The following is a 25795-nucleotide window of genomic DNA, read 5'->3' as shown; positions in this document are numbered from 1 at the left end:
CATTAACCATGCCACCTGTGTTCTGGGAGGATGGAGAAAGGGATGAAAGGGTTATTGATAGATTAAGTGAATGAGTGAGAACATGGCAAATGGGATATATTGTTTTTAAAAATGTGAGTTCATCTCCTTTGTTCGGAAAAAAAGTGTAACTGCAGATTAGTTTGTAAATGGCAATTGATTAAAAAATGTTCATATTTTGGGGAACCTGGGTGTGTTTGTACACTAATTGCCAAAAATTAATTTGCAGATATGTGATAAGAAATTAATAAGAAGAATGCTTCAGTTATGACTTGCAAGAGGATTTAAAAGTAAATATAGATCTGTTTGCTGCAATTATATAGTGTTCTGGAGTAGTCATGCTTGTCCTGTTTCTCTACTTCAGAGAAAGTGAAAACACATGCTGGATAAACTCATATGTTTTTTTTTTAATCCCTACTGCCACCTTTTGTGTCCTTTATATAGCAAAGGTTAAAATGCATAACCGATGTTTCAGGCTAGCTAGAGCCTTTCTTCAAGGTATGGAAAAATGTCGGCAGGCGTCCGAACAAAAGAATAAAGGTGGGGAGGTGAGGTCTGTGCTGTTCCCTCCCTCCCTTCGCCACCTATCACCTTTGCAACCACACCTCCCTCCCTACTCTTTTGTGAGGATGCCTAACGATGTTTTTCCATACCTTGATGAAGAGCTCTACCACGAAACATCAGTTTGTAGTGGTACGCTTGGAGGGAGTGGGCAGAACCAGCGCTAACAGGTCCAGTCTTGTGACAACTAGACACAACAGCCTACTATCTATTGGCAACTAGCCACTACAGTCACGAAGCATAGTGACTCAGGAGCACCCGTAGGTCGACTGAGAGGCCCTGGCCTACTCAACGTAGTTATGTCGTGAAGTCGTTAGCACTTCAGATGTCATGACATCAGGTCAGATGTTGTGTGTCTATATTAAGCCTGATAACACTGTAATAAACGCTCTTCTCTTCACTGGCTGACAACTTCAGGTGTGGTCTCGTTATTTCAATATGATGGCGTATGAGCACAAACATCATCTGCCACATTGGTGACCCTGACGGGGCTAGCCAGTAGCTAGACCCTACAATGGACATGTTCAACGGCAACGTGCCAACGAGCCAGCCATAAATAATGGACACACTCAACGGCCAAGCTCAAATTAAATGGCTACATCAACTCGCCAACAATAAATAATGGACACGCTCAACAGACAACTCTGCAAGCCCAAGCTAAAATCATTTGCAGCAACAAGCAGCTTGCTTGCAATAACCCTCCAATGAGCCAGGAACAAATGATGGACTACCTGACCTAGCTGAACCTACTTTGCACTGCTCCAGTCGTCCTTAGCTATCAATCAGTGTCACATCACAGGTCAGCAAATAAATAACCAGGAGGCCAGTTGCTTTTCCCTTCACAGTCAACCAAATGAACAGCAAGGGGTGTCGTAGAAGGCAACTGTTTGGACATTTGAAAGACTGTTTTACAACCTATTTACTCACTTTGGTGACTTGTTGTAGGCCAAGCTGTTGTCTAGTTTGCCTCGTGAACTGCACAAGAAGTCTGGCCAACAAGTTGCAAGGTCAGGGGAATGCTTATCAGCAACATTTTAAATTTGTCTGCAGACATCAAAAGGCTGTGTGTTTTTGCTCAACACAGCATAGCATTAGCGCCTCAGTTTCTCCAGAATGTTACTGCACCCCGTACTCCATTACGCTGAAGTGGTCGTTTATCAGCAAATTGTCTGCAGCCGGCAGCATAGACATTTAAAACTTACCTGTTCAAACTTCGGGAGGTTTGCATCTCAGCAGCTGTGACCGGAGGGAACATCCCCCATGTTTCATCAGCCTCCCTCAAAGATCATTTGACCCAGGATCAACCAACAATCCCTCCTCAAGAGAAGAAGCCCGTGATCCAGGGGACAAGCACTTACTCCCCCGTGACAAGATCACATGACCAGGGGTAGCCAGCCACCCACCAACCCCACCCCCCACCCCCCCCCCCCCCCCCCGATGGAAGATTCTGTGACCCAGGTATTTCTTCTTTGGCTTGGCTTCGTGGACGAAGATTTATAGAGGGGTAATGTCCACATCAGCTGCAGGCTTGTTTGTGGTTGACAAGTCCGATGCGGGACAGGCAGACACGGTTGCAGCGGTTGCAAGGGAAAATTGGTGGGTTGAGGTTGGATGTTGGGTTTTCCCTCCTTTGTCTTTTGTCAGTGAGGTGGGCTCTGCGGTCTTCTTCAAAGGAGGTTGCTGTCCGCCCAGGTATTAACCTGCGAACTAAAGTATAAAAAAAGCCGTCTGTCGATGATGCCACGGAGACCTTTTCCTGCTGACCAGGCAGATAGAACAGGATTTTACGACCAAGCGCAGCACCACTCAGTACAATATTGCATGTCGTTGATGCTACTGAGGCTTTCTCCTGCCGACCAGCACAGCACAGCACTACTCAGCACAGCACAGCACAGCTTACTGGCCTGGTGGCCAGCGAGCAGACTTCCAGTAGCAATGGACAGTCGCTCAGCACACTGCCACCTGTCAACTCCTGTAAGCAGCAACAGAGAGTTGCTCTGCTGAGCGCCACCTATCAGCTCTTGTGTGTCACTGCAGACTTTAGCTGGTACTTGACTTTCTACAGTTAACCCTTTCCTACCAGACTTTGAGATTAGCATGATAGACTCTCACAATTACCAACATCCTGCTTACAGTTTGGACTTTCAGTTTTGATAATGCATCTCAAATGTTTGATACTGTTCTGGATTTCTCTTGTGCCTTAACTGTAATTATCTGTAATCAACTCTGACTTTTTGCAACAGTCAGTGATGACCTTTTGCATACGTTAAGCATCTCACATGATTCCTACTGTATTTTTACTGCTTGACCTGCTGAGTTTCTCCAGCTGAGTGTTTTTATTTCAACCATGGTGTCTGTAGATTTTCATGTTTTACTTAAAGGTACTCAAAGGTTCACCAGAAAGATTTTTGGGTTGGATGAAGGGAAATTACAAGAAGATTAGATCCATTTACTCATGAATTTAGATGACTGAAAGGTGAACTCCTTGAAACATATCAAATTATTGCAGGGTAAGTGCAGGAATAATGTTTTCCCAGAAAATCAATTAAACCATGGGTGATGGAAGTCTAAAGTGAAAACAGAAAATGCTGGAAATACTCTTCTGTGGGAAGAGAAACAAGAGTTAATGTTTTAAGTCAACAACTCTTCGTCAGAATGGACGTCAAATCATCGTCTGACAAAATATCTTTAACCTGGAACATTCATTCTGTTTATCTTCCCATAGATGCAGCCTTATTTTCTGAGTATTTCCAGCATTTAATGTTTTTTATTTCTGTTTTTCTTGGCTGAGAACTCAGGGCTTTGTAATAAGGGACTAACCATTCAGATCTGATGAGAGAGATTTCTTCAATCAGCAAATACTGAATCTTTGGATCTGTGGAGGTTCAGTTGCAGAAATTGAATGTTTACTAACATTTGACATTCAGAAACATTCACCTTGAGGACAAAAGAAATGTAAAAAATTCAGAAACAACCAAGGCTGTTGAATAGAAGAAAAACTAAGCCCAAACGATGATTGATAAAAACACCAACTGATCCTCAAAGAAACTTAAACTAACCAAAGTATATCAATTATGAAGGTTCCATAATTAGGTTCTTGGCATCTCTTCTTTCTCAATAATTTCAATGTTTCTATTTCCATTATAGAATTCCAGGTAAATGTAACCAATCAGATTAGTCACTGAAAGGTTGCAACGACCTTCTGTGTCTGTTCCAGTTGTTCCATGATGCAGCTGAAATCATTTTGATAATGGAAAAAATATTTTTCATCTTTTCAAATTATTTTTGTTCTTGTTGAGCAGATGGTTATCCCCCTTTGTTTGGGTCTGCTCTGTTATGGTTCTGGATTGTGCTTGTGTACCATAGCTATTTGCTTAAAGTGGTCTTTTAGAATTGATACCATTCTAAAATGGTATCAATTCTAAAATATTATTTTATCAGTTGATAGAATTGATAAAATTGGAATTTCACAAATGATCTCTTAGCCATTTTCATTTTTGACCTCTGGTACCCTGCATGGTGTACCAAATTTCAAATTAGAATGCCAGTGTTGTATTCCTGGTAAAGTCCTGACACTGCTTGTAATGACTCGTGTGAATTTTTTTCTCACTCTGTTTTCTCATCCAAAGAGCTTCCTGGAATCCTTTTTGTTGGTTCCCATCACCCACATGCTTGCAGTCTCATTCCTTTTACTTTCACTGTTTTACTTGAAATATTGACTTGCCACAATGTCAGGCACCCCACAGCCGCTGAACTAAACGTGAGCATCTCCCCTGCTTGCTGTCTCGTATATTCCAGTGCACATTCTCTCTATCCTTCTTTTAGAAATTCTTATCACCTGCAATTCCCTCCCATTTAGTTATCCAATACTATTTTTATGGCTTAATTGTGTTCCACTGCCTGACAGACAACTTGATCTAATGCCCACCTCAAACTCATTACCTGGTGTTTGCTGTTCTCTGTTCTTGAGTTTTTCTTCAAATGAGAGTAAAGTTGTGTGCAATGGTAAATAAACAGGAGGAGGAAAAGACTACCTGACTTCTAAAGACTTCTCTGCTATTCCGTAGGATCAAGGCTGATGATTTCTCTCTTGTGCAGGAATTTACTTTACTAAGCCTTGAATATATTTATTAATTTAGCAACACAGTTTTTTGGAGCAGAGAATGCCAAAGATTCATGGCCTCCAAAAGAATTTTTTCCTCTCATTTCAGTCTTAAATGTCTTCTTGTTGTGAGTGAGGCCTCGTATTCTGATTCTCTTAGCATGTAGACTCAGAATAAGTTTGGAATTGGTAAGTTATATTCTCAAACATCAGAGGAATTTTCTGAAATATCAAGTTAAAGTCATAGTCACACAGCATGGAAACAGGCCATTCGGCCTATCATGATCAGAAACTGGCCTGGAAGAAGGGATTTATCTGCATTGTTTGGAGAGGGTTACAAAACCCTTTATTTGCACAGGGTGATTTGATGGAGAGGAGGTGGAATGAAAGACATATACAAAAGATAAAGAAAGAAAAGAATTCAGTAATGAAATTCCACAGCTAAAAAAATACATGACAGCTCTAGAGCATGAAAATTGATTGTGGGCTACAAATTGCAGAAAATTGCACTGTTATAAGAGGATTGAATAAAGGTTGCAAGTATTCTAAACTGTGAAGTATCTAGAGATACTGTGATGAAAAAGTTCACAAAGTTGATTTTTAAGGATAAAGCAGATGGAGTTGGCATTATATAAGCTTATTATATTTTAGGGTACATTATTTTATTTCCAGCTCAAGATCTTTCTCCTTTGAGATTACTGGTGGTGGTCTTGTCTTTTGAATTACAAATTATGGTGATGTGTCCTGTTGACATGCTATATGTGAGGTAATGAATGGCAGGCCCTGCAGAAATTCGTGCTAAATGTTAGATAGAAAACTAAGAAAAGAAAATGAATTAGCTAGGAGTAGGCCTGAGCCTTTTCTACTACTCATTAAGATTATGCTGGTCTTTTACCTAAGGTTCTTTTAAAGCACTATCCATATATTTCTTCATTCTCTTGACATCCAGAAAATCATTCCTCATTTGCTTTAAAGAACTCTGTGACTAAATTTCTCCCTGGGATTGGAAATGCATAGGTTCACCATCCTCTTGAGGAAAGATCTCTGTCAGGCTCCCCATCTTGAGTCTGGTTTTTATTTTTTACTTAAGGACTGATGAGAGTTAAACTATATAACTGACTTGGTATACCCTTCTCTCTCAGGTTCTCATTCCTGGATTGGAGGACCTACATATTTTTGTTGCCTATGACCTTGCTGAGCAAAAGTCTCAGATACTCCAACTGCTTAGTGCAACAGCTGGCAAGGAATGCTCAAATGAGTCTGATGAATCAGTAGATGAAGCCTACTTGCTCCTCATCAAAGATGATCTGGAGTGCAAAGAGCAGGAGGATACCTGGAAATTGTGGGAGGGCCAGTTCATCAAAGTGCTGCCCCAGGTAGAAACTGTGGATACATTGAGAAGCATGCAGGTAAGCAACACTGGAACATAGAATGATGAATATCATAAATAACTGACCACAAATATACTTTGGTAGCAATATACAAGTAATTTATTTGGCACCTTTCCCACAGCGAAATGTCCATGGTGAATCATTACAGCATTAATCAATGAAATAATGGGTATATCAAAGAAGTTGTACCAACCTTCATAAAACAACCTTAACTGTTCCCTCCCTCAGCCATAACCCTCTATTTTTTTTCTGCCAATAATGGCCTCAGTGGTTGGCACACATAAAGGCCTACTCTACCTCAGGGACCAGGAACAAAGAAGGATTTCCTAGTCGACAAGGGCGCAGAGATAAGTCTCATTCCGCCGAGGATTTTGAACTCGAACACAATCCCAAGGGCCATCCCCTACAGGAAGCCAATGGTTCCTCCATTCCTAGTTTCAGCACCTGACTAGTCACAATCCATGCCATGGATGTGGTTTTCCACTGGAAGTATATGATTGGTCTGTGGGACCAGCCCTACTTGGACCAGATTTCCTCCAAGCGCATGAGCTCCTGGTGGACATGAACAGATGCCTTTTGGTCAATGCTACCACATTCTATTGGCCAAGTACCCGTAACTGTTGGCACCAAACTTCCATGACGCTAAACTAGCACGTGGCGTGGAGGACCACATCGAGGCCACCAGGCCCCCAGTGTACACGTGGACACGGTGCCTCTGGCTGGTACAAACTCCTTCAAGCCAAGACAGTGTTCGCTGCCATGGAGGAGTTAGGTATCATTTGCCATTCACACAGCCCCAGGGCATCCCTGCTGCACATGGTCCAGAAGAACTCCGGCAGTTGGCGTCTGTGTGGTGACCACAGGTGACTCAACGACGCCACCATCCCAGATAGATATACCAATCCACACGTCCAGGATTTCGTCACGCAACTCCAAGGCTGCCAGATTTTTTCCAAGGTGGACCTTGTCAAAGGTTACCATCAGATTTTGGTGCATCCTAATGACGTCCTGAAAACAACTATTATTATACCTTTTGGGCTTTTCGATTTCCTTCAGATGCCTTTCGATCTAAAGAACTCAGCCCAGACATTTCAGTGTTTCATAGATCTGGTTGACAGGATCTCGATTTCATCTTAATCTACCTCAGTGATTCTCAACCTTTTTCTTTCCACTCACATGCCACTTTAAGGAATCCCTATGCCATCAGTACTCTGTGATTAGTAAAGGATTGTTTAAGGTGGGATGTGGGTGGGAAGGGAAGGTTGAGAATCACTGCTCTAGACCCAATTGCTACTGAAATATTTTGCTTGAGGAAAATGGTCATTGGCCCATTTCCTTTGGAGTTACGAACCCGTGCACATAACGAGTCAATTAGGTACGATTAAAACAGTGGTTTTCAAACTTTTTCTTTCCAACCACGTACCGATTTTCCACTCTTAACAGTCTTCTGATGACTTGACATTCGGATGGTGAATAACGAGCCCTTACAACCTCCTGAAATAGCCAGAATATGAAAGTTAATTGAATAATGTTTATCAGTAATATGAAGTAGTTTATCATACGGTATTAGTAAACTGCATAATCGGAAATGTTGATTTTATTTGAAAAATTATTCTGCTTCTCAGATTCATAATTTATTGCTGGTGGTGATGCAGTCTTCACATCTCATAAGTCAACGCAAGACATTTCAACAATCCATAGAAAATCTGATCTCTCTGCGCCGTGAGCAGACATCTAGCCAACCAGTCATAGCCAAAGCTCTGGAGCAACTGAAGGTATTTTCTGCCCTGATCAGATTGTTTATATAGCTGTGCTTGGAAACTGGTTAATTTAGAAAACTGGTATATCTCGCAATACACGTTCAAGACTTTGAGTGACTCAGAGCTGTTTGGTGGAATGTGGCTTTTAATCCTGTTCACATTTAAAACTTTATTTTTCATATTAGTCATCTTTTTTATTTCAGTTTGTTAATTTTGTTTATACATGAAAGTAATGCTAATGTATTGAAATCCCTACTGAACAAAATTTGTTGCCTTGCAGCTGAAATAGTTGTGAATTTCAAATGCAGTCATATTTCAATTATGCTTAAAAATATAAATAAACTAGTTTGTGCCCTTGAATTTTGATGCACAGCTACACTGACTTATTTTGATGTTTGGTATCAAATGTCGGCATCAATAGTATGTTACTAGGTTTTGTTGCTAGGTCACCTGGCAGTGGGTTAGGTTTGTAAAACTATTTGAATCTGGTGTCCAAATGTACTTGCAGTGTAATCTTTTTAATATATTACCAACTCCAAAAACATGAAAAAAATGCCATTACTGTATTCTATGTGGTCAGACCTGGTCCTGACTCAACAGTTTGTTAGGAAAAGCTTAGATGTCTTTGTGGGAAATTATTCTCATGCATGCAATTCTTGCCAATCACATTTTAAATAAAACCCTAGAATTGAGTTCTTACAAAACTTAAGAGGCCAACTTGTTTACTTTGTGGCATGTTGTCCCACACTCTGATTTTGTTTGGAACATATTTCATTCCATAGAGTGGTAACAAAAATAAACTAACAAGCTTAAATCACAGGCCTGTTGTCCACAGTAGTGTATCTTGGAAGAAGAAAAACAAAAGAAACTGATGCAGGGAACCCCTAACCCTCGGAGAATGTACAACTTGAGTGTTTCAACATTTTTAGCAACAAATGCACTGGTAAGAAGGAAACAAAATTCTTTCATGTGAGGCCAAACAATCTTAAGCTGCAGATGTGCTGATACACAAGGTAGACATATACATCTGTAACTTGAGATGCACAAGAATGTGTAAGCATTGGACATTGAATTTTTGGGGCATATGGTTTTTCTGGCAAGGACAACATTATTTATAATCCCCTCTTTCCAATGAAACAATGGTGGCGAATCATTTAAAAAGCCCTTCTGGTGAAGATACTCTGCAGTGCTGCTGGGCAGAGTGTTCTAGAATTTGGGCTCAGTGAAGGTGAAGTACTGGCATTAGATTTCCATATGAAGATGACAACTGCAGATGCCCATGTTCCCATGCACTTCCTGCCCTTGTAATTCTTGCCCTTCTTGAAGTAACCTGGATGATTTAATTGTACTGCGCTTTTGAAAATAATACCCCCAGCCAGTTCCAGAGGATTAATAATGGTGGGAGTGAATGTTTAAAGAATGGTGGATGGGGTAGGGGAAGCAATCAAGTGGACTACTTTGTCTTGGATGGTATTGAGTTAGAGAGCTATTGGCACTGCACATCCAGGTAAGTGAGCAGTATTCCATCATCAGACTCTTGTGCCATGTAGATGGTGGATGAGATACTCACTGCAGGATACCAACTTTGACCTCTTTTAATTGTGTGGCAGGTTCACCGCTGAGCAATGATAATCCCATTGAATGTCAAGTGTAAGTCGTCAGATTCTTTCTTTTTTGAGTGGTTATTGACGGGTATATATCTGTAATGAAATTATTACTTGCTACCCATTACCCTATGCATGAATATTATACATTTCTTCCTGTACGCAGGTATAAGCTGTGTCATTGTTAGCATTTGTAAATGGAGTTGAGCGTATTGTGAATATGCTCATTCTGTTATGAGCAAATGCTGGAGGATGTGGGCCACTTTCAATCTGCAGACTCATGAACCACTCCTTCTCACGCATAGCATTGACCTACCACCTTTGATTGTGATGGGTAATGCGGGTAAACTGCGGGAGTAACCATTTCTTCCTTTCTTTCTCGTACGAAACCACTCTTCCATTAAATGTAATTGATTAGGAGTTCCACACTCTCACCACTCTGAATGAAGAAGTTGCTTCTGAAATCCTATTTCTTGGTAATCGTTTTGCTTTGGCCCTTAGTTATTCACACACACACAAGCCCACTCTGTGTCATTTCTGTCAAACCCTTTCATATTTTAAAAAATCTATTTAGATCTTCTGTCAACTTTTCCATTTTTACCTTGTCTCGTATGGTTCTGTTCAGTTCTTGAGTGTATCACTGCCATGATCAGCAAATTCAGAAATTAAAAAATTCTTAAGTTTATTTCAACTGTCAGCAAGAGTTGACCCAACACTGATACTTACTGATGTCTTTTTTGCAGCCTCTGCCACTCTGAATAGCTTCCCTTTCCCATTTTTCTTGCCTTCAGGACTGCAGAGCTGTATGTTCTGTTGCTTGTCTGTTGAATTCACATATCCTGATTTAATTCACTAATGAACAACATATAGCACTGAATCAAAGACCTTTGTGAAACCAGTATTTGATGCAAGACTTAGCCAGTTTAGATGACCTCAATTAGACTTTAAAAAATTCAGTGCACAATGTGTGTTTTATTTGTTCACTTATCGTACATTGGTCCACCTAATTTGTAACTGTCTTCTTCCATTTGTATGCCACATATATTTATGTACCCCTTTTGTTTAGTTTGTCTTAAACTTGAGTTTCCTTCTTCATTTATACCTCCTATCACATCTTTTGGTCCTTTTTATGTTTTATTAGTTTAAAGCATTTTGCAGCCTTCCTATTTATCCTTTACCCTGTTCATCTGGTTGATTTTAATATTTTTATCCACTCCTTTCCCATTCATAGCATCAGTGTCCTTTGAAAAGAAACTCCTCATTATCATGGCATTCTTTCACCCATATGGTAGTTCTATAATGTGTTTTTATAAAACTCTGGATAGGCTATACTTAGAATATTGTAATCAGTTCTTTTCATCTCATGACAGAAAGGATGTGGAAAGTTTGGAGAGGGTGCAGAGATTTACCAGGATGATGCCTGGATTGGAGAATGTGTCTTATGAGGCAAGGTTAACAGAGCTGGGACTTTTCTCTTTGGAGCGAAGAAGGATGAGAAGTGACTTATAGAAGTCTACAAGATTATAGAGTGGACAGCCAGAATCTTTTCACTGGGGTGACAGTAGAAAATACTAGAGGACATCTGTGTAAGATGAGGGGGAAAAAATTTAGAGAAGATGTCAAGGTAATTTTTTTTTTACAGAGAGTATTGGGAGCCTGGAATGTATTATCAGGCGTGGTGGTGGAACCTGGTACAATATGGACATTTAAAAGAGTCTTAGATAAGGCATATGGATGCAAGAAAAATAGAGGGTTATAGGTCTGAGGTAGGGAAGGGTTAGATTGTTGAGTAGATTTATATAGGTCAGCACAACATCATGGGCTGAAGGGCCTGTACTGTGCTATAATGATCTATGTTTCTTCAGGGTGATTCAAGTTTATTATCAGCCAATTGTAACAGTGCAATCCAATGAAACAGCATTCTCTGGTCCTCGATGCATAAACATGCAAACATACCATCAGACATAACACACATATGGACAAATGATACATATGCAAGTATATACAAATGCAGTACATTTTTAAATAAATATTGTTTCATCAATAGTTGAGTATTGGAGGGTTAGTATGAACAGTTCATTCATTTCAGCCGTCTCAGTGCCCGTGGGAAGAAGCTGTTTCTCCACCTGGTGGTTCTGGCTCTGATACACCTGTATCTCTTTCCTGACTGGAGTAGTTGAAAGATGCCGTGTGTGGCATGGTAGGGGACCTGAACAATTTTATGTGCCATCTTCAAATAACGATCATGGTAGATCACATCTATTTGGGAGGGGGGGAGTGGGTGCAGAACAGAGACCCCAATAATCCTCTCTGCCAATCTAATGATCCTGTAGATAGACCTCTGATCAATGTTCTACAGCAACCTTACTCCATGATGCAGTTGGCCAGGGTCCTCTTGATAGAGCTCCTATAGAAAGTTGACAGGATGGTGGCTGATGTCCTTGCCCTCCTCAGTCTTTTCAGGAAGTGCAGTTACTGTTGTACTGCCTTGACAAGTGAGGAGATGTTATATGTCCAGAATAGGTTGCTTATAAAGTGGATTTTAAAGAACTTGATGCTCTCTACTCTCTCCATGACCGAATAATTAATGTGTAGTGGAGGGTGGTCATTTCTGGTCCACAATCATCTCCTTTGTCTTGTCCATGTTGAGACTCAGATTGTTATTCTTGTGCCATTTCACAAGATTTTCCACCTCTTTGTAGTGCGACTCATGGTAATTGGTTGTGTCATCTACAAACCTGATGACTGTTGGAGCTGTATCTGGCGTTGCAGTTGTGGATCAGTAACATGAACAGGATCAGGCTGAGCACACAGTTCTGAGGCACTTGAGTGCTCAGTGGGACAGTGCTCCACATTGTGCTGCTGACCAGACAGACTGTGGTCTTTCCATTAGGAAGTCCAGATCCAGTTACAGAGAAGTGTGATGAGTCCCAGCAAGAACAACTTCTCCATCAGCATCTGGCTGAGCTGAAATCGATGAAAAGCAGCCTGGTGTTTAAGGCATCATCAATGGAACAGTTTTGACAAGAGGCAAATTGAAATGGGTCTAGTATCTCTAGAAGGTGCACTTAGATATGTCAGTTTAAATGCAGCTTGGGAAATTATCAATTTAGCAGCTTCATCAGGAACCACTCTTCTCATTTCCACATCTACGTTTTAAAAGTTTCCTCTTTTTTGTTTGGATCTGGGCATTGCTGACAAGGGCAGCATTTATTGCCTGTCTAATTGACCTCAAGGGTGGTGGTGAGCTGCTGTCTTGAACTGCTGCAGTCCTTCTGGTGGTTACTCCACAATGCTGTTGGGAAAGGAATTCCAGATTTTAGGCCTAGCAATGATGGATGTGTGATGCCTTCCACATTTCAGAGTTGCTTGTGACTTGGGGAATATGGCGGTATTGCCATTTATCTGCTGACCATGTCCTTTTGTTTTGAATATTTCATTTTGGATTTTATAAACTTATCAAATAATTCCAACAATCAATAAATCTTTTTCAATGTTCATAGAACATACAGAGTCTGTGTTTTATTCCACCCCCTCCCCTTGCCCTCAAACACAACCATTCCGATTATACAAATACAAATAAATACAAGTAGGGTTCAGAGCCCCCAACCTAAAAAAAAGAACAGCCTAATTAACTAAATAACTCAAGTAAGGAATAAAAGGAAAACTTTAAAAAATCTAAAATGAAACAAACTAAAAAAAAAAGGGCTAAAGAGAAAATGTGCATGTTGCCTGTGCCATGTTCCATTTCCTTAACCCAATTCCTTTCCCTTCTGGAAGGGGGAGCTAGTCAATCTACATACTCATGCATTTCAGATATAGTTGCCACACTTTAATGAATGTGTCATGTTTCTCCCTTAGATTGTAAGTGATTTTCTCCAAGGGAACGCAATTCTGCATTTCCATATTCCATGATGAGGTATTTAGTTGGGCCGACTCCCATGTAACCATTATACACTTCCTGACTACCGCCAAGATGACTTTCATGAACTGAATTTGATTTTTTGACTGTCTATAACTCATGTTTTCAATATCTTCCAAAAGGTACAACTCCGGACTTTGTGGAAAAGCCACTTTTTTTTTTCAGTTCTTCCCAGAAGGTCTCACCTTTGCCAGGTGGAGTGGACAAAGGTTCCAATCTCCAAACCACATCTAAAGCACATTTCTGAAATTTTTGGCTTTGATTTATATAATTTTTGTGGTGTGAGGTTCAACTGGTACAAGAAGTTGTATTTCACCATCCTGTATCTGGCATTGATGACTCCAGTCACACTGTTCGGAAGCAGCTCTTGCCACTATTCTTCATTGATTGTGTGTCTAAATCCGACTTCCATCTCTCCCTTGACCTGTTTAATCCTGGCATCGGGGCCTCACTTTGGAATATGTATGATTTGAGAAATAAATTTGCACACATTCCCTTGTCGAATTAGTATCTCCACATTACTACACCTAGGCAGGGTCATAGATGGTCCTAATTTTTCCCTTAAAAATTATTTTATTTGCAGAAAGCATAAGAATGTTCTTTTAGACCATATTTGTTTCTCAACTGCTCAAATGACACAATCTGCCTTTGTTTGTAACAGTCCTCGATACATCTGATCCCCTTCTGGCACCAGGTGTCCAGGATCTTATTACCCAGAGTCAAGGGTATCAGGTTGTTCTGAGTCAAAGACATTTCAGGAGATATCCCTACATTCCATCCAATACATTGATTTATTTTTTGCCATATCTGAAGTGGGGGGGGGGGGGGGGGGGGAGACAAATTGGACTAGATGCAATACATCAGAATGAAGGTGCTGCCCTTGTCCTTGCTGAGGGAAATGACAAATTTTGGAGGTGCTTTCAGAGTAGGTTAGGGTGAGTAAATGCAGTGCAATTTTATGTGGTACTTACTCATAATTTATCTTTTATAATTTTGTTCACTCTCCTGATCCATAGCCCTATGAACCAAGTTGCTATAATGTGATTGTCCCCCCCCACGCAGCTGTTTTTTTTGATAAAGAAATCTAAAATTAAACTGAATGCTGATTAAAAATTTCAAGTCAAGCAGCAAAAGAACAGAATTAATCAATGACCCAAAATGTTTCTCTCCCCACAGATGCTGCCTGACCTGCTAAATGTTTACAGCATTTTCTATTTATTAGTGAGTGCATCTTGATTTAAGGATAAGGTCACCTCAGCTTTTCCTGATTTTCTGTTACTTGGGACTAGAATTCATACCCTATCTTGAATCTGTTGTTCTTTCCTCTGCATTATGACTGTGTGTGAAACTATCCAGATGTTCTCCCTTACACATGTTGGAGAGTGTAAATCATGATTCTGCTCGATGAATCAGAGCTGCAATGATTGAAAGCAAGAATGAGAGAATATCTATACTTGTCTTCCCTGCCATAATTGGGTCTCAATTTAATTTAGTTGTGGAATTTATGGACTGAAATAAAATTAAATCAGTTACTTTGTTAAAGTTCATTTTCTTCATTCTTGTTCTGCCATCACTTTTTGGTGATTCCTCTCCATTATTTATCTAGATAACACATTCAGAATTGGTTTTCTTTTCCATGCCTCACTCTAATGCTTTTAGTGCTTTGGAATCATTCTGGTGATACATGACAATGAAATTGTCCAGTCAGGTGGTTGTATGTCAACCTGCTCATCCTTTGTAACAATCATTTTTGTAAACTTTTTTTAGGGTTCTGTATTTTATTTCTGACCATGCTTCTTAACTTCCACTAATTCTGCAGGCTGTCTTCCAACTACTTACACTAATTCCCCTCAGGTTAACTCTCAAGTTATGAGATAAATAAAGAATAAAAATATCTTTATCATAGGGAGTTTATTATCAACAAGGGAGTGGCTGGAAGGAAGCCAATTTCTGCCACAAATAATAACGAACCAAACTTTTCTATTTATCATTATCAAGATTCCTTTCTTATTATGTTCTAATACACAAAACTTGTCCTTTAGCCTGTCATAAAGGCATATAAAGAGATACCACTAACATTGACCGACAGTCACCAATAAGAGAAAGAGAAGAGAGTCCCTTCAGAGACACAAGTGTCTGTGGATTCACCTCCAGTCCTCCTCTTTGATCCATTGGCAAACCCGAGCTCCCAGATTCGAACCTCATCTCACTCGATGAGACTGCCAAGTCTCCTGCAGCTAGTCTCCATTGGCCATTAGCATCCTATAGCTTGTGTGGGTCCTTCAGCCACTGGTCACTCCTGTGGTCTCCTTCCCTGTAGGTTCATTTACTAATGTTTGTGTTGCTGTTCCAGTGGTGTACTTTGAACTTTAAAGGAACAAAAGAGCATTTCACAGTTTCCAAAATTAAACACTCCTGGAAACTAGTATTTTTAGTAGCTGTGCTATAACGTAATTTTGAACATATGTATAAATAGACCAGTGTGGCGGTGTGAGCATGGAAGAAACACAGCCACCACAGTGAGGGTCATTAACGACTGTGTTAATTCAAATTCATGCTCCCCTTTAAGGGCAGCATGAGCTCAGTCACCTGGTGCATTATGACATCATAATCACTGCCCAGGGTGCGCGCTGGAAGGGATGCTGGAGTCAGAGAGAAACCTCTGATGACGCCATTTCCCCATGGCTGCCCCGCCACGTGGCAATACAAGTGGGACCGGTTCGCCATGAGGATGTGCGCCGCCACACCAGATCATTTTACTTTGATAAATTTGATCATCTTTATGAACACTTAATTGTATTGCTAGAAAAGTGCCATTAAGTTCTTGTAGTACAGCATTACTACTAAGGTTCCAGTCTGAAAGCATTGCTTGGTTAATTTTTAAACCTTCGGTAAAATCTTGTGATTTCCACCAATATTTTTAAGGGGCCAACTTTGGGAATGTTAAGGAAGTGTGAATGAAGAATAATTGAAACACACGACTGTGTCATGTATTTGTTGTTTCAAATTATAGATAAATATCAAATGCTAGTAATTCAATTGCTAGTAAATGCTAATAATTCCCTAAGTGGTCAACAGCTTCAGGGAGCACTTAAATCACAATCATTTAACTGTCAAGGGAATATCTTGCATTTCATCTGTAATATGTTTCATTGTCCTAAATCCAGAATATTCATTTGAATAATGTTTTAAACCTATTTCCATTTTGAATTTCAGCACGCCGCCTTATTACTCTGCAATAAGATTAGTAATGCGATTGACAGAATTGACAAGATGTTTAATTCTGAATTTGAGGCTGAAATGGATGAATCTGAATGTGCAACTTTACAGCAATACTACAGAGAAACTATGATTCAAAGCTATAACTTTGGGTTTGAGGTAAGGTTTCTGACATTTTGTTTATATACATAAAAATGAATACAGAGACATATGTTCTCCAACATGCTGAAGAGATTTCTTCTCCAGGCATGCATCGTTTGCATAGTTTTGTCAATCATTATTTTTGGATCCTGTAGTATCTTTACTTTTTGAAAGATTAGGTTTATTATTTTGGATGTTTTTTGTCAGTTTTTTTTGTTAAACCTCAATGCATTTAATCTATATGCTTTTATTTTCATCTCTTCAGTATCACAAGGAAGTTGTGCGGCTGATGTCTGGAGAATTCAGGCAAAAGATTGGGGATAAATTTATAAGCTTTGCTAGAAAATGGATGACTTTTGTGCTGACAAAATGTGAAAGCGGGAGGGGAACAAGACCCAGGTTAGAAAATATTTTGTTTGGTATTGAAGTCTCTCGCTTCCACATAAGTCAACATGTTCTAATGTTATGGACTGTTTGCAGGTGGGCAACTCAGGGCTTCGACTTCCTTCAAGCCATCGAACCAGGATTTATTTCGGCTCTTCCAGAAGATGACTTCTTGGCAAGTTGCTTGTTTTTTAAGCAAAACCATTTTTTATTTGTGATTTCTGTGATAGAATCTGGTGGTCATGCTGGATGTTTTGTCAGTGATTTAACACAGTGAGATAATGTTTCAGGGATGGTAACCCAAGCCTGAAGCTCTGCTGGCTTCCTGGTTAAACAGTTTCAATTTGGCATTTTTGATTTATCGGATGTAATAACCACCTAGGTGATTGTTCTTGGGTTACAGCTGTTCTTGGCTAGCATATGGACTAGTTATTAAAGTATCTTCTAATTCTTGATCCTTCTTTACTTTCAATTTTGTGCAAGTGGAAGAAGGGCTATCTGCTGGTCAGTCCTGAAGTTATACACTCAGAACATCTCAAAGTACTTCACAGCCTGTTGAAGTAGACATCATTGTACTGTAGGAAATGTGACAGTCAGTGTGAACACATCTAATTTTTAAAAGCAAAGACTAGATGCAATAAAACTACTGTAGTCCAATCTGTCCAATCGGAAATCCCCAGTGTCTTTTTTAAACAGCATACTAATTGCATTACTACTTTAATATTAGGTTTTAGATGTGCACACAGAATTATTGCTTGAGCTGTTGTTAAATATGTCACTTTTAACTTTTTGCAGAGTTTTCAGTCTCTAATGAATGAATGCATCGGTCACGTTATAGGAAAACCTCACAGTCCTGTGACAGGTTTGTGCTCTTAACAATCACATCATGTATGTTTTTACAGCAACTGTTTTGGATAATATTATTGAATAATGTTCTATATCAGTAATGGACAACTCCACCTCCCCTCTGTAACTATCTGGGATTATGTTTTTGCAATGAGACAAAAAGAGCCTGCTGAAACCTCGTCCAAAGGTCTCCCCTACTCTTCCAGTCAGTATGAATGTTCATTGACCTGCTTGTAGGTATAGTAATGGGCCTTGCTGGTTCTTCTGTGCCTGCAAGTTGACTTTCTCCTTAAAAGTCTCACTATCTTTTGAAATTGGCAACTTTAATATTAGCCAGTACCTAAACTAAAGAAAAATAAAGAATTTAGTATGTCATTATTCTTATTAATTGATCTGGAAAACTTGGCAATGCTTACCCTTTTAAAGAAAAAGTAAAATAAAGAGATTTAATATTAATAAAAATGGAAGATGCCAAAGCGCTTGCGGCATCTTTGCAGAGAGTGTTGGTGTTTCAGGTCTGACATCCTTCATTTGAGCTAGGAAAGAGAAGTACAGAGTTCTAAATAACATGGAAAGTGAGGGTAAGGATAAATAAGGCATATCACTATGATATGGTGAGGGCAGGGTTGTTAATGGGGATAAGTTATGGCCGATGTGTTAGTGATCATTCAGACAAATGAGAGTAGAATTCCATAAAACCAGGTCCAACTTTGTTAATGAAAACAAAAAAAGTGAACAAATGTCATAGATGGATGACTTGTATCAGAAATTGCTGCATTCAAGTTGTTTCTATCTCTACTCTTGATGCCAACCTGCTAAGTGTTTCCAGCATTCTCTATATTTATTTCAGATTTCAAGCAGGAGCAGTTTTTTTTTGTATTTCCAGTTAATCCAAAATTAGTGTTGGAATTGAATCAATGCAAATTATCATTGAGCGAGTACTTTCAGTGGGATGTTTATAAAATTATAATAGTTTTGAATACCTTTGGTCACAGTTGCTTATTTTGTATCATAAATAATCAAACAAGTTGTTTGATTTCTTCAAAATCACATAAATTTTATCCCACTTAAATATACACCTAATTCCATTGCAGAAGTTTGTATTTAATATGCTTCTACAGTGCATTCAGGCAGTGAATTCTCAATCATTAAAATGTATTGTTGACAAGTTTTAGGGAATATTAATTTATTTCATTAATTTCCTTTATTCTGCATTATGAAGTATTTGTGGAAACTCAACAATATGTTTGGTGTCATGCTGCTTTATTAAACTTGTACAATTGCAGTAGTTCTGTTTCTGGGGAATTAATATTGTGATATCGTAGATTTTGACCCAAGACCTGTGAGATGTTGCATTAATTTATTGTATACCTTGCAGGAATTCATCGAAATAGCCCTCGCCCCATCAAAGTACCCCGATGTCATAGTGACCCACCAAATCCACACCTCATTATCCCGACATCCGAAGGATTCAGGTAGAGTTCAACACATAACTTTTCTACATTGACTCATCTTGGGGAAAACCTTATGAGTTGTCACTCTTTAAATCCTCACTTAAGCACTTAGTTAAATACAGTAGAGATAGCTTAATTTAGATAATAAACTTTAATATCTAATTCTGGTGTACTGGTGGCATTGACCATTCAAAATGTAAAATAATATACTTTTTTATAGTCTAAACAAACAACAGCTCAACATTTACTCCCCTCTATCGGTGAGACCAAATGCAGATTGAAGACTGTTTTGCTGAACACCTAAGCTGTGTGTGTGGATCTAAACCCAACCATTTCTGCAATGACATATATTTTTCGGATATCCATTGTCTGGGTGATTTTATCTGGAAACTTGAAGAAAACTTCATATTCCTCCTAATGACATAAACTTTGATTTATCTAATTTTAGGTGACCCCACCCCCGTCTGATTCCACTGTTTTCATCTCTTATTTATCTACTGCTTTGCTTATTGTTTTCTGCCTCTAAAATTACCACTGCCCACCCCCAGTGATCTCTCCTTCTACCTGTCTCTCCATCTCTCACACCTTCTGTCCTGTCCTGTCCCTTCCCCCAGCTTCTTTCCCCCTTTATTTACATATCACCCCCTTCCCTTTAGTCCAGACCAGAAACATTGACTGACCATTTCTACTCATGGATGTTATCTGATCTGCTTAGATCCTCCAGCATTTCTTTACTTAAACCTTTACTTGTCTGCTTCAGACTTTCAGAGTGTTTTTTTGTTTGGTTCCTCTAATCCAGGTGATACCTTTCATTTGTGCACAGCAGAGGGGGAGAATGCAGCTTCTGTTATGTACCACAGCTGGTGACGAGATACAGGATTTACACAGTCTGCCACCTTGTGGAGCAGATGCTGCAGCAGTGGGCACCATCAGTGCTGGTCAGGATGCAGTGAAGAACCTCACACCTCAGCCCTGAATGGCTGTTACGCTTGCTCAAACCAGCACTTATGGGGAACCTCTGTATGCTCCCGCCAATCTAAGCAGTTGCGACAGCAGAAGGTAGTGATTTGCACTAAATACCTGGCACAACATCCTCAACCACTATTTTAGGACTCCAGACAAGAGTGCTGTAACAAATCGGTTGGTGCACTGTATGACAGAACCAGCTTGCATGTTAATGTATCATCTAGTGCAGTTTAACCTTGTTGTTCATATTTTCATTTTCTCTTGTGGCATTGGAGAAGATCTTTAGGCCTATACTGGTTCTCAGAATGACCCCATTTTCTACAATTTCTCTTACTTACTCTCACACAGATGTCCAACACATCTTCCCAGATCCTACCACCCACCTACAGAAGAGTCAGAATCAGAACAAGGTTTATTGTAATGAACATGTGTCATGAAATTAGTTGTTTTGCGGCTGCAGTTTGGTGCAGAACAAGATGCAAAAATTAATATAAATTACAATTTCATAAATACAAGATTTAAAATATAAGTAGTGAAAAAAAAAGTGTAGTACTGTCCGTAGGTTCATTTTCCATTCAGAAATCTGAAGCTGTTTTTGTAATGTTGGGTGTATGTCTTCAGGTTCCTGTACCCTCCTACCTAGTGGTAGAAATGAGAAAAATGCATAACCTGTATGTTGAGGATCCTCAATGATAGATGCTACTTTCCTCTTAAAGATGTCCTTAATGGAGTGAAGACTAATGTCCTTGATGATGGTGGCTGAGTTTACAACGCTTTGTAGCCTTTTCCTGTCCTGTCCATACCAGACGGTGAAGCAATCATTCAGAATGCTCTCCATAGTCCATCTGAGACATTTGCAAGTCTTTGGTGGCACACCAAATCTCCTCAAACTCCTAATGAAATATAACTGCTAACATCCCTTTTTCAGAATTGCATTGACATGATGGCTCCAGAATACATCTTCAGAGATATTGGTACCTTGCAATCTGAAGTTTTTTGCCCTCTCCATTGCTGACCCCTCAATGAGGACTGGTTTGTGTTCTCCTTCATTCCCCTTGCTGAAGTCTACAATCATTTCCTTTGTTTTACTGACAAGGTTGTTGTTGCGACGGCAAATTTACAGTGGTTGATTAACCTACAACCAGCAAGTCTTTTGGGGGGGTGGGGTGAAAAGAATTGGAGTGTTTTGAGGAATCCCAAGCTCTCAGAGTGAAAAACACAATTCTGGAGCGACTCAGCAGGTCAAACAGTGTCCTTTATGTAGCAAAGGTAAAAATACATAATTAATGTTTTGGGCTTGAGCCCTTCATCTAAGTAAGAGAAAATGCCGATGAGAATCTGATCAAAAGAGTTTGGGGGATGGGGAAGTGGGGGGTGGTGGCAAAGGCAGGAGATGAGAAAGGAGGGAGGGGTCAGCAGCAATGAGGGGGAGGAGGGATGGCTGGGTGGATGGAAGAAGTGGAAAGACAGGAAAAGGGAGAGGGGAAAGAAAAGGTGAGCTGGTTTAATAGAAGGCAGTAAAGTCAATATTAATGCCATATGGCTGGAGAGTTCCCAGACGGAAAACAAGGTGTTGTTCCTCCAATACGTGGGTGGTCAGGGTGGGATAGTACACAAGGCCAATGACAGACATGTGAATGCGAGAATGGAAATGGTTGGCCACTAGGAGGTCGCTGTGGTTGCAAACAGAGCAGAGGTGCTGAACGAAGCGATGTCCCAGTCTATGACCTGTCTCTCCAATGTAGGGAATGTCACAAAACGTGCAATGTTTGCAGTAAATAAGTCCTCTGGATGTACAAGCGAAGTGTTGCTTTATGTGAAAGGCCTTTTTGGGGCTTTTTGTCCTCTGGATGTACAAATGAAATTCCTCACAAACAGGATCTTCTTCTTGTACTACTGATTAGTCAAAATGGTAGAGCAACTTTAGGGTGATATCCATCAATCAATTACTTGTGTTAATTGTCAACTACAATTACAATGCATAAAAGTGCTTGAAGAACTCAACAGATCATTCAGCATCTACAAGAAACAGTAGACAGTTGACATTTCTGGCCTGAACCTTCACAACTGCTGATTTCCTCTAGCACCATTTTTGTGTTTTGTTCCAGTTCTCCAGCATCTGCAGACTTCTTGTTTAACCTGTCAACTACATTGTTTCTTTCTGACTTTTCTGTGTCTCCTGGTCACAGCCCGAGAAGTCTTGGATCTGAAGTTCGGAACCTCAGCATTGCCGGTATCGTTCGTTCAACTCTAGTAGTTGGTAGTGACCTAAATCACACCAAATCTGTCAGCTCAGCAAATGAAATAAGGTAGCTTCACCAATGGAATGAATGAATGAGTCATGTGTGCAGGTGTATATGTGTACTAATTGGGAGAAATGTTCAAATAAAGGGGCATTATAGTCAGATAAGGTTAAAATGTGCTTGAAATCTGTATTATTTCACCATTTTCCTTATTTTCTTTGGTGAATGGCAAAAAAAACAGGTTTGTGCCAGTTATTAATGGCATTGCTTTACTCAGACTAGTAGCTAATCCCATTTTTATAATTTTAATAATGTAAGTTTGAGTTACATTGAGTAGCAGATCCTTTTATTAGCACCCAAAGGATAGAACTGTACTTGGTGATACTTGTATTTTTAAATAGTTAGAAATTAATAGCATGTTAGTACCGTGTTACAGAGCATCCACGAATGTAATGTGTTCAAATAGTAAAATTGTGATGTGTCTTCACGTTACACCAGCATGTAGTTTCTTTGGTTGTAACATACTGGAATTCTAAATCCAGGAGCTGTATAATTAGCAGCACTGGGTGAAAGGATTTCTAAAAGTTTAATAAGCAAGTGATGGTTCAACTAAATACTGTTTCCCCTTTGTGAAAATTTCAGGTCTTTAATTATGTAGCCCAAAATACAGGTCATATTTAAAAATGTCACATGCAAGAATACGGAATCAATATGTCAGTGATTTTCAATGAAATTGTGTTAGTTGTTCAGAATCTAAATATTTGTTCTCTTTGTCCTCAAGTGGTTTTCAAGCACTCAGTTGATCAGTGGCAACTGTAAATGCCTGTCCTTGGTTTGTCTGCTCTGCAGATGCTGCAGCCACAAGGCACCCACTTTATGTCTACAAGGGTTGGAATTAAATCTTTCAGTGAGCTTAACAATTGTTGACAGCAGGATGTCTGAAGTAGCTCCCTCCTGATGGTTAGGTCCTTTAAATGCACAAAGACTTTATATGATAAAAACAAATCAAAGGTGTTTGTTTATATGATGCAGTACATCAAATGCCACCACCAAATATTTCAAGTGTGTTTATAATGCAGATGTAGTGCAATAGCAGTGGAATGCTCCTGCAGGATGTTGGAAATCAAGGTTTGCTATGCTCTCCCTGCTGACTATATCAATGGGTAATGTACCCAGCTGTAGCTCCAGCAGACAAGGTCAAGGAACTAGAGCTGCACTTGGATGCACTTATGATCATCCAGGATGCCAAGAGCATCATAGAAATTACTTTCACTGAGGTAGTTTCACCTAAGGATCAACTGCCAGATAAATGGGTAACCACCAGGAGAGGCAAGGGGATTAAGCAGACAGTGCATGGTTCCATCAATAACAGCTAAACCAGTTCAGGGGCGAACAGTAGCAGTCAAGTCAGTGGCTCAGAGAGTTAAGGGTGCAGGCAAGCAATAGTAATAGGACATCTGAGAGTAAGGGAAACAGGCCCGAGGTTCTGTGGCCGTGGAAGCGACACCGTGATTGTGGGTTGCCTCCTGGGTCAAGGATGTCACTGACCGGTTGGAGTACATTCTTAAGAAGGAGGGTGTACAGGCAGAGTACATCATATACAAACGACATAGATAAAGTAAAGGATGAGGTCCTGCCCAATAAGTATAGGCAGTTAATTAAGAGGTTAAGAAGCAGGACCTTGAGGGAAGCAATCTCTGGATTACTCCTGATGCCATGTGCTAGTGAGCTCAGAAATAGGTAAGTAGGTCAGATAATTGGTGTCCGAGGAGCTGGTGAGGAGAAACGGATTCAGGTTTTTGGGTCTTTGAAATATCTTTTGTGGAAGAGGCAACATGAGAAATATGTTGCACGAACCAGAGGGGCCAACATCCTGGCAGGTAGGTTTGCTACAGCTGCAATTTTGCAAATTATAGTAAAGTGGCTAGTATTGTAGAAAATGAAGACCATTGTTGAAGAGTGAAGAAAAATCTTGATCATTTGAGTGGGGAGAGGAATGGTTGATGGAACTTAATACTGAGAAATGTGAAGTTTTGTATTTTGAGAGACCTAATGTGGGTGGGAACTACATAGTGAATGGTAGGATTCTGGGCAGTGTTGTAGAGCAGAGGGATCTAGGAGTACAAGTTTGTAGCACCTTGAAAGTGGCATCACAGGTAGATAGGTTTTTAGTACATTCGCCTTCATCTGGAGTACTGAGTTTGGAATTTGGGAGGGCACGTTGCAGTTGAACAAGACATTGTTAAGGGCACATTTTGAGTATTGTGTTCACTTTTGATCACTGTACTAAATATATTTTCAAGTGGAGAGGGAGCAGAGTAGATTTCTAAGGATATTGCCAAGACTCGGGTATGAGAGGTGATCTCATAGAGGTGTACAAAATCATAAAAAGAACGGAAGATCTGACCAAAGTAGGAGACTGAGAACCAAAAGACTCACGTTTAAGGTGAGTGGGGAGAGATTTCATAGGAACCTGAGGAGAGATGAGTGTATGGAACAAGAAGCTGGAGGAGGTAGTTGAGGCTGGTACTATTGAAACATTCCAGAAACATTTTGACAGATAAATGGATAAATTTAGAAAGATATGGGCCAAACACATGCAAGTGGGACTAGTGCGGGTGGAACATTTTGGTTGGCATGGCAAGTTGGGCTAAAGACACTGTATCCATTCTGTATCACTCTATAATATGTTAAAGGTCAATAATGTGATTTTGTTATTTGAAAATAGGGGTTCAAGTGTCCCTGAAAATGATCGCCTTGCGTCTATAGCAGCTGAGCTTCAGTTCAAGTCACTGAGCCGACATTCCAGTCCTACAGAAGACCGTGAAGGTGAGAAAGTTGTAGGAGTCCATATCATGGCCACAGTGAACTTTGTACTGGTCTTGCACAATCTTTCTCAAACATTTCTCTCTCTCTCTCTCTACCCTCTTGATCTCCTGAGCTCAACTATGAGAACCTCCTGTCCCCTCAAACTAGAGACAGAAAGATAGTTTAAAAAGTCATTGATCTGAAATGTTTATTCTGTTTCTCCCTCCATTTGCTGCCCAACCAGCTGAGTGTATCCAGTGTATTTCATTTTGACCTTAAGGTATCTGGGGCAATAAGCAGATCTCTCCCCTTGGGTATGGTTTCCCAACCCCTCTCATCCATCAATCTGCCATCATTGTCCGCTTGTTTCAAATAT

At 39.9% G+C, this 25795-nt stretch overlaps 1 protein-coding gene and 1 long non-coding RNA gene across 5 annotated transcripts in view; one reads left to right on the top strand and one right to left on the bottom strand.

The window, feature by feature from the left end:
* Positions 1 to 25795, top strand: part of map3k4 (mitogen-activated protein kinase kinase kinase 4) — a 253090-nt gene that overhangs the window by 198000 nt on the left and 29295 nt on the right. For all 3 annotated transcript variants that reach the window (XM_069932041.1, XM_069932038.1, XM_069932039.1), the window contains 9 exons: positions 5824 to 6090; positions 7698 to 7847; positions 16575 to 16736; positions 16984 to 17117; positions 17199 to 17277; positions 17898 to 17964; positions 19327 to 19423; positions 22558 to 22677; positions 25340 to 25440. In XM_069932041.1, the coding sequence (XP_069788142.1) occupies positions 5824 to 6090; positions 7698 to 7847; positions 16575 to 16736; positions 16984 to 17117; positions 17199 to 17277; positions 17898 to 17964; positions 19327 to 19423; positions 22558 to 22677; positions 25340 to 25440 (1177 nt within the window). The remainder of the gene's footprint in view (positions 1 to 5823; positions 6091 to 7697; positions 7848 to 16574; positions 16737 to 16983; positions 17118 to 17198; positions 17278 to 17897; positions 17965 to 19326; positions 19424 to 22557; positions 22678 to 25339; positions 25441 to 25795) is intronic.
* Positions 6183 to 15909, bottom strand: LOC138760847 (uncharacterized). Of its 2 annotated transcripts, none has more exons than XR_011355907.1 (3): positions 15507 to 15909; positions 10163 to 10288; positions 6183 to 7566 (listed from the first exon to the last, which is right to left on the bottom strand). It is a non-coding gene; the product is annotated as an uncharacterized lncRNA (long non-coding RNA). The 2 variants fall into 2 exon arrangements; XR_011355906.1 differs by having other exon boundaries at positions 10163 to 10257.

This window comes from Narcine bancroftii, chromosome 4 (genome assembly GCF_036971445.1).
Source record: "Narcine bancroftii isolate sNarBan1 chromosome 4, sNarBan1.hap1, whole genome shotgun sequence".
Lineage (NCBI taxonomy): Eukaryota > Metazoa > Chordata > Chondrichthyes > Torpediniformes > Narcinidae > Narcine > Narcine bancroftii.
The sequence above is the reverse complement of the archived record's forward strand: the minus strand, read 5'-3'. Positions and strand labels throughout refer to the sequence as shown.